Source organism: Perissodus microlepis, chromosome 7, assembly GCF_051167445.1.
Source record: "Perissodus microlepis isolate ML-2025 ecotype Zambia chromosome 7, ASM5116744v1, whole genome shotgun sequence".
NCBI classification, from domain to species: domain Eukaryota; kingdom Metazoa; phylum Chordata; class Actinopteri; order Cichliformes; family Cichlidae; genus Perissodus; species Perissodus microlepis.
In genome coordinates, this window is record NC_140467.1 from 33,597,619 (window position 1) to 33,609,723 (window position 12,105).

Consider the following 12,105-nt stretch of genomic DNA (forward strand, 5'->3'; position numbering starts at 1 on the left):
GCTGTTCATCCAAGTCTTCTTCAGTCACCAGTTCAGCCTGTATGCACTGTGTATTCTGACACCTGTCATCAGAGCCAAATTTGAGCTACAATAGCTCGTCTGTGCATCACTGAGCCTGGGCCGCCCATCAGCCTGTTGCTGGTTCACCACTGCTGCTTCCTTGAACCAGTTTTGATAGATACTGACCAGTGCACCGCAGGAACACCCCACAAAAGCTGCAGTTCAGGGAATGCTCTGACCCAGTCATCTCCAATTTGGCCTTTTGTCAAACTCGCTAAAATCCTTACAATTTTCCATTTTTCCTGCTTTTAGGACAGAATATCTCCTTTGCTCCATTATATATCCTACCCACTAACCAGCGACATAATGAAGAGATAATCAGTGCTATTAACTTTACCTGTCAGTGGTGAAAACATTGTGCCTGATCGGCGTCACTATAATCAATTTTACAGAAGAGAACACACAGAAGAGAGACGCCTCTGGGTTTTTTTTTTGTCTTTTGCACAAAAAAATAAAATAAAATCAGAGTTTGACAATTTTGAATAACCTAAAAACCAAAGTGTAGTAAAATAAACATGTCAAAGTGCATCTCATCTTATTAGCCTGAAGACAAGTTACCCATAATTTAACAAATCGCACAACTGTTGCCTGTAGGATCTCATCAGCTAGAAAGAAATTCTGATTGAGTTCAAACTTATTTTTCACATGGGCCATCATTACATGCACCGTTTACTTTACAAGCTCAGTTAAAACTAATAACTAGATCATAAGGAAACAATAATCGCCTTTATGTCCCCATCACACTGAGAGCACCTTGAGTCAACCAGCTTATTAATTCTGTAGATGAGCTGGCAGCCCAATTAAATTACTACAGATAGCAACATGTCCCACCTCATTAGGGACGGGCACAACATTTTCCCCTTCAGTCTACGTTTCCTGAGGGAAGTGCTCAGACTGTGTGTGTGTATGCGTGTGTGTGCTTATCACTCAGTCCTGTTTACTGCTAAAAGAAACAGTCAGTCTTAACACTGCAGTGCACACACTGCATGCAAACTGGGCCAGGACCACACGAGTGAAAGAATAAAAGACTCTTTAAAAGTCACAAAAGAGGAACAACATCAATGATTATGATTATTTAACCTTATAATAATAATAACAAACATTCATTCTGCTATTAAAACCTAGCAGGACCTATTATCATAAAGAGATTATAAAGTGAGGCTCCAAATGGGCCAATCAACTTGCCTCAATATAGGTTTTTACTGGCCTCAGATCAGTGATAATCCTGAACCCTGTGTTTATTCTAGTTTACTGTATTTTTGTTCAATACGCCCCATGTTGTGCGAGATACTAGGATGACTACACAGACCTGAACTGTGACTATTTCATGTGGTTCACACAGTCTGTGTAGTCAAGGACACAATAAAAGAAAAAAAAGATAATATTTTGCTTTTAGTGTCGCCTAACAGACACCAATTCTCCCCGACACAGCCCAGAGGCTCACAAATATTTTGATATTTTTCAGATGACCTTACAAGGATACTTTATAAGGAAATATATTTTTTTTTAGCTTTAATTATCCATCTAGATGATCTCAGTATGAATCTTCCAGGTTTTTTGTTTTGGGTAACACTAAAACTAGGCAACCAAGTCATGATAACTAAAAAGAGACATTGCTAAGATGCACTCCTGTTTTAGTTAGCAGGTGTAGACAGCAGAAAGAAAATAGTTCCGGTATTAAACTTCCTACATAAAGGTTTGTGGATTTTCTTTGAGTAACCCAGTCAATAATTTCTAGACCATTTTTTTCCAAATGTATTTTTCAGCATTTTAACACCAAAAATCATTTTACTTTATGCTTTTACAAAGAATGCAAATGTGTCTACAACACAAACACCAAAACAGCCTTGATGCATAAATGGCAGCACAGACCAAAGACATAACAAACTGACAGTGGGATAAGCCGTCCCTTTTGAAAATACAGAACTACTGTTGCTGCTACTACTGCTACTACCCTGGATTACTCACTGTAGAAATCAAAGTTTTTTAAAGTCTAAAAGAACACTAGAAGGGTTTTTGGCGCAAACAGTGCCTTTTTAGTAACACATTGATAAACCTAATGAAGAAGAAATATTGTCTTTGCAGAAATGCCAGTATTAGTAAATAATACTATTAAAAAAACTTCCACGTGGCTTTGTCCTAAACGTGTTCTAAATATGAAGCTCTCACTTTTTAAAGTCAGTGTCCATGAAGAGCTGCTGATGTAAGCGGTCTTCACTCCCCTAACCGCCAAGCATCTGTGGCATACCACATTATCAACCAGCCACAGCGAGGGTCGCTTGCTTTGTTAGTGTGTGTGTGTGTGTGTGTGTGTGTGTGTGTGAGAGAGAGAGATGATCTTCTGTCACCCTTCCTCTCTCACTCTCCCTCCGTTGCTCGACCCTTGGGGGCGAACCAGCCCATTTTTGGAAGAGAGCGAGATATGGGAAAACGGCAGAGATAAAGAGGAACTCAGAGAGAGGGTGTGTCATGAATTATTTATGACCTTCTCCTCCTGGTGCCTTACGTTTCACAGTAAGGCTTTGAGTAAGTTTAACTATTGCTTCAAAGAACTTCCTGCTTTCAACGTCTCTTTCTGTTATTATGAGGAAGAAAAAAAAAACTAAACAAAAAAACCTCAAACCTGCCCTTCATTAAACAAAAACTCACAGATTCATGTCCCAGTTATTTAGATTAGCACTGAATCAGCACCTGGGTTTTGGTGTCAGTTTCAACAATAAGTAAATAAACAATTTCATTTCATTTAATAAAACTCTTAAATATAGCAGAAAAAAACTTTATACAACTAAAAGCTGTCAATAGAAGAAGTAATTGATCTACAGAAGAACGTTTGCATGCAAGACCACTACGTTAACCAACTCTGACTGTTTGATTAAAACATTTTTAACCTCGCAGCTCTCTGCTAAGGAGTCAGAGTAATATCTGACTGTGCCAGTGTGAGAACTGATGGTCTTCATCTCACAGCAATTTCTTTAACTGGAGGACCACGCTGGTGTAGATAGCCCAGGGTCACACACTGGATAAATTAAATAAAATGTGAAACACTAAACTCCAGGAATTTGGGCGACATGACAAAATAACTTTTACTATCACATATTTGCCAGAAGGCCTGAGTCTTCACTTCAAAGAACAAGAACCTTCTGGTAGAAAATATTTAATAATTTGAAAGGAATTTATTTGGTCCGTGCGTAGTTATAGTGAAAACACTTTCTAATAGGGCTGGGCCATATTATACCGTTCACGGTAATACCGGTATAATGTTAGGCAACGATAGGAAAATGAAATATCGCGATAGAATATGAGTAAAACGCGCATGCGCAGTGCCTTTGTTTTCATACGCACATGGCCGATTGTTGAGTGAAACAGATGAACCAGAATTGGTTTGTAAAAATGGTGCAACTTCAGTGATGTGGAACTGGTTTGGTGTTTGTCCGTCAGATACACGACAAAGCACATTTTTTTGCAGAACATGCAAGCGGCCGTCGTTATTGTCGTATTTGTCCGACTAAGATGCTCTTAAATCTGGGAGTAATCTGGGTCCTAAACCCCCCTCTTCAGGTCAAACGAACACTGCAGCATCACTGAGAGTTAAAAACTGTCTAAATTCTTTCATCTTTAATAAAACGATCAGCATTGCTGCTTTACCAGGTGTAACTATGAAGTTTAACTTCCAGGCATCCATGAAAACAAAATGTATTAAATTTAACGGAGTTAGAAGTTAGTAGGAAGCTAGCGGAAGTTAGCTCGCTAGTTTCGCTAGTTACCTAAGCATGATATTGCATGTTCTGACTGAGAGATTTCTGAAAAAAATCAAACGTACAGCTCTGCTATCACTTCCAACATAAATGAAGACAGGAAACTAAACAGCAGTGACGTTTGTAGGGTTACTGAAGTTGGGCTAGCTGGTATATAATGATGTGCTACGTGATCGCTAGCGACACAGCTATGTTAGCATAACATAAACAGTGAAGCTGGAGGACGAACACTAACACTTTTCCACTTATAAAAGTTAACGTGAAGGTTCCTCATGGTTAGAGACAAATGCAATCGCATGGCAGGATGCTGTAAACAGACCAAACTTCAGTCAAGAGAACAACTGAGATAATCCATCCACAATACGAGGTTAGTCATTAATATACTGCAACAACATGGGAATAGAGCAGCTGCCAGAGAATTCAACATTAATGAATCAATGGTACAGAAGTGGAGGAAGCAAGAAGAATGAGTTTAATAAAGTTTGATTTATCTGACTGCTTTGTTTCGCTTAATGTGCCTTATAATCCTGTGCACCTTATGGTCCGAAAAATACGTACTGCACACTGCAGTTTAATGTTGCAAAGCACCTCTTTTTAACTTCAGTGTACATGGTTATGCTCAGGATATGTCAGCCCATTTCTACTGGAAATGCCTTTTGGTTAAACTTTCAGCAAGGAATTTGCATTTGCACTGTTAAATTTTTATAAAGCTTTAATGTACATAAAAACCAGCTGCTTGTTTAAGTGAAAATAAATGGAAGGTTGTCTTTTTGCGCTAGTAATGTTGTGGAGTTGTATTTTGTCTCGCATCAATTATATCGTCAGTTATATCGTTATCGCAAATTTTCAAATATATATCGTGATAAATATTTTTGGCCATATCGCCCTGCTCTACTTTCTAATAATACACTCCAAACCGTATTGACTTTCCTCGTGTACTCATAAGCACCACTGCATGAAATGCAAAGAACTCAGAGACAAATCTTGTTTATACAATAATAATAAATTCAGAGGTTCAAGGCAATAAAATTAGATATTCTTTTTTTTAAATCAAGTTAAACAATAATACAGACTCTTTACAGCTGTTCCTCTTCAGCTGTACCTCTAAATCTCATCCCACATTTACCAAAATCATCTTGATGACCCCAAAGCCTTTGAGAAAGTTTTCGTAGTGGTCTGGGTCTACTTCTGAATTCTGCTCTCTACCAGAAAATCCTGAAGTAAGTAAGTAAGTAAAGTTTATTTATTAAGCGCTTTTCATAGACAGGTAGTCACAAAGCGCTGTACACAAAGATTAAAATAAACAGTACAATAAATAGCAAAATGCACGTCCCACTAGAACGTCCAACTATCAGTTGAAGGTCAAGACCACCTGTGTTATGCAGCAGGACAATGATCCAAAACACATCAGCAAGTGCACCTCTGAATGGCACCAAAAAGAAAAATAAATCCACAATGAAGATTTTGGAGTGGCCGACTCAAAGTCTGGGCCTAAATCTAATTGAGGTGCTTTGGCATGACCGCAAACAGGCCGTCCATGCAGCTCTCTCAAAAACTCTCCAATGTGACTGAATTAAAACTGAATTAAAACAATTCAAAGTGAAACATTTGTTGCCATTTATCATAGATGCTTGATTACAGTTCTTTTTCCCAAGGGCGGCACAACCAATTATTAGGTTTATGGAGCAATTACTTTTTCTCTTATGACTTTTTCACTTAGGATATGCATGTTTAGATAACCCTTTCCTTTTAAAAATAAATCAAAATTTAAAAACTGCATTTTGTATTGACTCAGGACAGCTGTGGCTACAATGTAGCTTGCCATCACCAGTGTGTGAAAGTGTGTGAATGGGTGGATGACTGAATGTAGTGTAAAGCGCTTTGGGGTACTTAGGGACTAAGTAAAGCGCTATACAAATACAGGCCATTTACCATTTAGCCACTTTATTATGTACACCTTGCTAATAGGTAGACTGCCTTTTGCCCTAAGAGCAGCTTTAATCCTTCATGGTATAGACAAGATGCTGGACCCATTCCTCACAGATTTTATTCGATTTTCACATGATAACAGACTGCACACTTGTTGGCTGCACAATAAAGAAAATGACCCATTCCACCAGATCCCAAAGGTGCTGGATTGGATTGAGATCTGGTGACTGTGGAGGCCATTTGACTGTAGTCAACAAAATAAAAACAGAAAAAAAGCACTTAATCATGATGTGAACCTTGTGACATGGTGTGTTATTGTGACGATAGCAGCCATTAAAGGAAGGGTACAGTCTGGTCATAAAGCGATGGACATGGCCAGCAGCACTCAGTTTCAAACTCGGTTCATTTGGTTCTAATGCCTTTTTTCCACTAGCACCTAGTGGCTTGACTCAACTCTGTTAGTCTTCCATTACAATTGAGTGCCACCTCAATATGAACGGGGTCGTTACAGCAAAGCAGTCCGAAAGTCCTGTGACATCACTTGTATGCGACACAAACACAACACAACAATAGTCTAGCAAGTCTGGCCATGTTCCTCTGATCTTTGCCTTTTTTTTTTTTTTTTTTTTACCTAAATAGTGAAATAAAAAAAACAATCCAAGAAATACTGAAAATACAACTCTTCAATCTGAAATGTTGAAAAAGTATGAAGTAGCATAGCAAGCACCTGAATACTCTATTTAAGTAAAGTACTTGACTAAATCTACTCTCCAGCATTGTGTGGCTGAAGTTTCTATCATGTGCTGAAGAACGCAGCCCTGAGAGTTAAACATTGAACATTTTGCTGTTTTAACCAGCATGGACTGCATGCTCTAATGCCTGCCATTGTGTCCCACAGTGTGATTTGCATTTACAACAGATTTCATGCATGCGTGGCACATTTCACCTTCTGTTTATGGGCTGCAACACATACAAAAGATGGAAGATCGTACTTGCAACAGAAGGTCTTGTAAGCTCTTATTTCCGTAGGCAGGAGGAACAGCACAGTGCAGCACAGCATGTTGGTACAGAGACACTCAGGGGAGAAAAATACTCTAACCTGCTCTCTGTGGGGGCTCTCCAACCGTCTCATCAGTGCTTCTTGACTCTGATTGGCTATGTCTCACCTCAGAGAGGAGACAGGCTTCAGGGGACTGTTACTCTGAGTAACTCTTCATTAGGCTGCAAAAACTAGGGTTGTGCCCGAGGCACACCAAAGACAAGGCAAAAATTTCAAAGCCACCTGTATGCATATCTGCAGAAAATAACTTTTACGTTGTCTGGAATGATCTCAAAGACAATTTTGATTGTATTCTCAGTAGAAAGCACTTTTGACACCTATAATTTTTTGATGAGCAGGACTAGCTTACACTTTCACACAAACATACATTCTTGCTACCCAAGGATCTGATGCTGAGATTACAGACGACAGTGTCTCATTCTCTCTCTCTGATGTGAAGATGAACAATAAAAGGAAAATGACAGAGAATGACTTTGATCTACTAAAAATGACCCAAGGTATGTTGGTTTTGTCACAGTAAATAAACATATAATCGCTTGAACATAAAAATGTGTAATCACGTTGTGCACAGGTGCATGCATGTCAGCTTACAGGGAAAAAAGTAAAAAGATGATTTCTAAACAATGTGATCAACTGTTTAAAATGGCTTTAAATATGTGAGCAATATTTATACAATCTACAAGCTCAACCACTGGACTGGGTGCAGTTTTGACTGTTTTCCCACTCTTAAACTAGTCGATCGGTCAAATTCTTTTCTCCTGTTAGAGGAAAGCAAAAACCTCTGAAGGCCACTGTAACATTAGCTCTATTCCAGCAGATTTTCATTAAACTGAATGGGGTAAAAAGCCAGTCGGCTTGAGTCAAGTCTTACAGTTGTGCCATGACAAGGAGGTTCTGATATTTGTTGGGATATAGGTTGGGAGATAAATCTGTCATCAGCAAAGAAAGATGCAAAGTTCACATACTCTAATGATCATATCAGTGGTTTTTTTTTTTTGACTTGCAGTATATTCTTTTTTTAAATGATGATTCATTTTGGGGCTTTTTTGCCTTTATTTGACAGTTTTGCATTGAAAAGCAGACAGAAAAGGGTAGAATGAGCAGGGGAGGACACACAGCAAAGGGCTAAAGGTCAGCCTCAAACCTGGGTCACTGCATTTCAACAATAAGGTACATGGGAACCTGCTGAACCAGTGAGCCACACCTGCAGTATGTCCACTGCTTTCAAGATACAGGTTTGGTCTTACTGTCGTGCAGATCTAAGCAGCATATCCTTAAGTTTTTTCATAGAGTGCACATACAAATAATGAGCAACAGCTGCCTAGAAAAAAGAGCAAGTGTATGCCAGTGGTTTTTAACCTCTCTAGAAGTGTGATAACCCATCAGAGTGTGAAAATATTGATTTACCTTTCTCGGCAACAGACAGCGTGCTGTTTAAGTACTGTTCCTCCACATTATATGCTGTGCTGTTTGCTGTGTTGGAGACCCCACAGGAGCCATGACAGTTGACCTTGATGGCTGCAGAGAGAGGACAGAAAAGAAGACTCAATCTTCTGTCTTAAACAAATAGTTTAATAGTGTAAAAAAACAAAACAAAGAACCCCACCATTGCTTTGCTTTGCTACTGAAATCTCCCATTAAATTTAATTCAGGATTCTTTAAGTTGCATGTCTTTGTTGTCTAGTGCCTGTGGATAGATGGTGATCAACACTAAAAGGCTTGCCAAAGATATGACACCAACTTGCACAATCCAAAAATTTAATTAGCTAGTTTGAACCATTATTCAAACAAATTAACGTTTGTCTATGTGGTTCAGAATTAAAATGTTCTGTTTTGAGGTTTGTTGTCTATACGTAGCTTCCATTAACCACACAAGGTGAATGTCAGCGAGTCTTGCAGCAGTCGCTGTCTGTGAAAGTGCTGAACCTCGGCCTTGACTCATTTCATTGTATTTCTTTGGGACTTTTTGTGTACTGACTTTTTTTTCCTCTCTTTGTGTTTTAAAATCCCAACTAGGGAAAATAAATAAATGCATACACTTCTTTTTATTTATTTAATCTACTAAAATGGATAAAGTAAAATTGTCTCCATGACTTTTTAGTTGACAGAAATCTAAACTGTCATCAGAAAGCAGCCAGTGTTTATACAAGACAGGATTTTGGCAATCGTTTTCCTCTTCTGCTATCCATATGGACTGCTCACCTGCAGGGAGCCAAAGCCCAGTCAAACGTGCCTACAAACAGAGACCATAAAGCTTCCAGTACAAATAAATCTCGTCCCTGTCCTTTAGATTCTGCATTCTGCACAAATATTCATTAATAGAGAAGAAATATAATCATAAAACAATTTTTAAAAAAGTGTCCCGTTCAGCAACCATCTGTGCTTCTTGCACTGTATGTTTCGATCTTTGGTGGGTTTGTTTTATGCCTGTCCCGGACCATTTTTCAACCAAGCAATGTTTAACCTATGTATAATCTCATTCATGACAGCTATATGCTGGTTTTTTTTGGAAGACTGCATGTAAGCACCAGTGCATGGATTTTGAAAATCCCTGTCTTTAGACTCTGTGCAGGGAAACACCTATGTAAACAGACACAACTGCTGTACCATATATAATATGCTGGATAAGCAGTTATGAAAGTAGATGGATGGATGGATGTTCTTGGAAAAAGTCCTCTTATCTTACTGCAGTGAATTCAGGCAACACTGTATAAAAAATACAGACCAGCACTGATTAGCATAAGAATGACTCACAAAGAGGGGACACTCTACTAAATCACCGAGGGCCTGTCCTGTTGGTTGTGTGCATTCTGCAGCAGTGATAAATAATCTGTCAGAACAGGCTGTGAAAAGAGTCTGAGTAAACAGATGGCGACCAGAAACCTTATTAGGGAACTGTTGTGAAACTGAAGAGGGTTTTGTATATAAAATGATGGTCGCATCAAGTGTGACTAGTTTGGATTATAGCACTGCTTCTGCTTTAGCAGGCAAATCCACAACTGGGTGTTTGTTGTGATGCAATAGGCTAGATAAATCACAATGTTACAGCACAATGACTGAATGTACCTGGACGAAAAGCAGTTCAACTAAACATCAGCCCACAGGATGTTGTAACTGAAAGAAGGTTCTGCTCGCTCAGCGCACAGGAAACCGTGTTATCTTTTCACACTCAATCCTGTATCATTTCTACTCTGCAAAAAAAGTTCACACTGATGTGACTGACGTCAGCAACAATCAACTGTCAAGAGAGACAAAAACTGTTTAAGTGATTCTCAGGAACAAGCTGACCTCAGCCTCCAACTCATACACTCAAAAAAGTGAAATTGGGTAGTTATTACATTTACAAGAGTTTCTATGGTGAACATAATTAAGTTGTGTATGAGCTGCATGAAATTCAACAACTTCACGCTTGTTAAATTTATTTTTGTTGAGATGACGTCACCTAATCAAGCAAGAGTGGTTAGTTGCCTGGACAAGATCACGCGAGATTTCAAACCCCAGGAAAATCACTGGGGCTATAAGAGGCAGAAAAGCATACACACACCACGTGTATGCTATTGCTATTTATTGTGCTTTGTGACAGCTCAGTGGTGCGGTGGACAGCACTGTTGCCTCACAGCAAGAAGGTCCCGAGTCCTTTCTTTTTGTATGGAGTTTGCATGAGGAAATGAAAATCCTCTAAAAACATTCACAAACACACACTCAGAAACACTACCACTGCGACAGAAGTTAGAGGATTACACAGAAGGATGGTGCATCTGCATCGCCTTTTCATAAAGCAGATAGAAGGGCTAATGTCTCATGGTGACACCCAGCTTTCTTTGCTTTACATTTTTGTCAGAGAGCCACAGCCACTGATCGCAAGGTCGGTGGTCCAATCCCTGGCTCGTCCAACCTGCATACTGAAGTATCTTGATGCAAAATAGTTTCCACTGGAGTGGGAATTTTAGGTTACAAAGTGCTCAGGCATATAAAAAAAACGCATGGGTGAATGAGGCTTATAGTACGAATGCACTTTGCATCCACAAATTAAGAAGAAAAGCACTGTACAAGCAATAGTCCACTGTACCTTTTCATTCCATTAAAAGTGTAAAACCTAAGCGACTGGCCCTGTTAGATTTGTATTTCTGGCAGTGTTGGGAAGTAACTACTACTACTGTACAAATACTTAATTACTGTACTTAAGTAGGAGTTTCAGGTACCTTTAGTTGAGTATTTCCTTCTAACAACTTTTTACTTTTTTACATTTTTAAAACGGGCTCGCTTTTGGTTTAAGTCACTTGAGGGGCATAATTTCACATCACTGCGGGCCTTCAAACATTCATGTTGTTTGAGCCTCAACAGTGAACAACAGGGCTCCAAGACTGGCAGTGGTAGGGTTTCACTACAATTTTTACTTGTGTTATTCAATAGCACAAGTGATATAGAAAGTTAGAAAGTTATAGCTTGCCTTCAAGACTTTGAAAAGGACAAAATTATTGACCGCCTTACATATCACCGCCTTTACCCAGGGGATGCCATACCCTGCATCTACGGACTTTCTAAAATCCACAAGGAAGCTGTCCCACTCAGACCCATAGTCAGTAGCATAAACTCAGCCACTTATAACATTGCTAAACACCTTGCTACCATCCTTGCTCCTCTTGTGGGGAACACCCCACACCACATCAAGAACTCCACCGACTTCACTGACAAGGTCCAGAAACTTACCCTGGATCCAGATGAAACCATGGTGTCCTTTGATGTAGTCTCTCTCTTCACTTGCATACCCACCACGGAGGCCGTGGAGACTGTCAGAAAACGACTACAAGAAGACAGCTCCTTGGAGGACAGGACCAACTTCACACCCGATCAGATTTGCACACTGTTAGACCTCTGCCTCACCACTACATATTTCAAATACAACGAAGGCTTTTACAGACAAAAACATGGCTGTGCCATGGGCTCCCCCGTGTCACCTATTGTAGCCAACCTTTACATGGAGGAAGTGGAAAGGAAGGCTCTTGGCTCTTTCAAAGGAAGAGTACCCAGCCACTGGTACAGATATGTGGACGACACCTGGGTCAAAATCAAGACACAAGAAGTGGAATCCTTCACTGCGCACATTAACGCTGTGGATAAAAACATCAAGTTCACCAGGGAAGACACAAAGGACAACTGTTTGCCTTTCCTGGACTGCGCTGTGCACATTGAAGAGAACGGCAAACTCAACATCGAAGTTTACCGGAAGCCCACACACACGGACCAGTACCTCCTCTTTGACTCCCATCACCCTTTGGAACACAAACTTGGAGTAATTAG

General features: G+C 39.6%; 1 protein-coding gene across 1 annotated transcript in view; it reads right to left on the reverse strand.

Annotated features, from left to right (window-relative positions):
- arrdc1b (arrestin domain containing 1b) overlaps positions 1 to 12,105 on the reverse strand; it is a 47,643-nt gene that overhangs the window by 7,724 nt on the left and 27,814 nt on the right. The window contains exon 2 of the mRNA XM_084934734.1: positions 8,212 to 8,322. Within this exon, the coding sequence (XP_084790860.1) occupies positions 8,212 to 8,322 (111 nt within the window). The remainder of the gene's footprint in view (positions 1 to 8,211; positions 8,323 to 12,105) is intronic.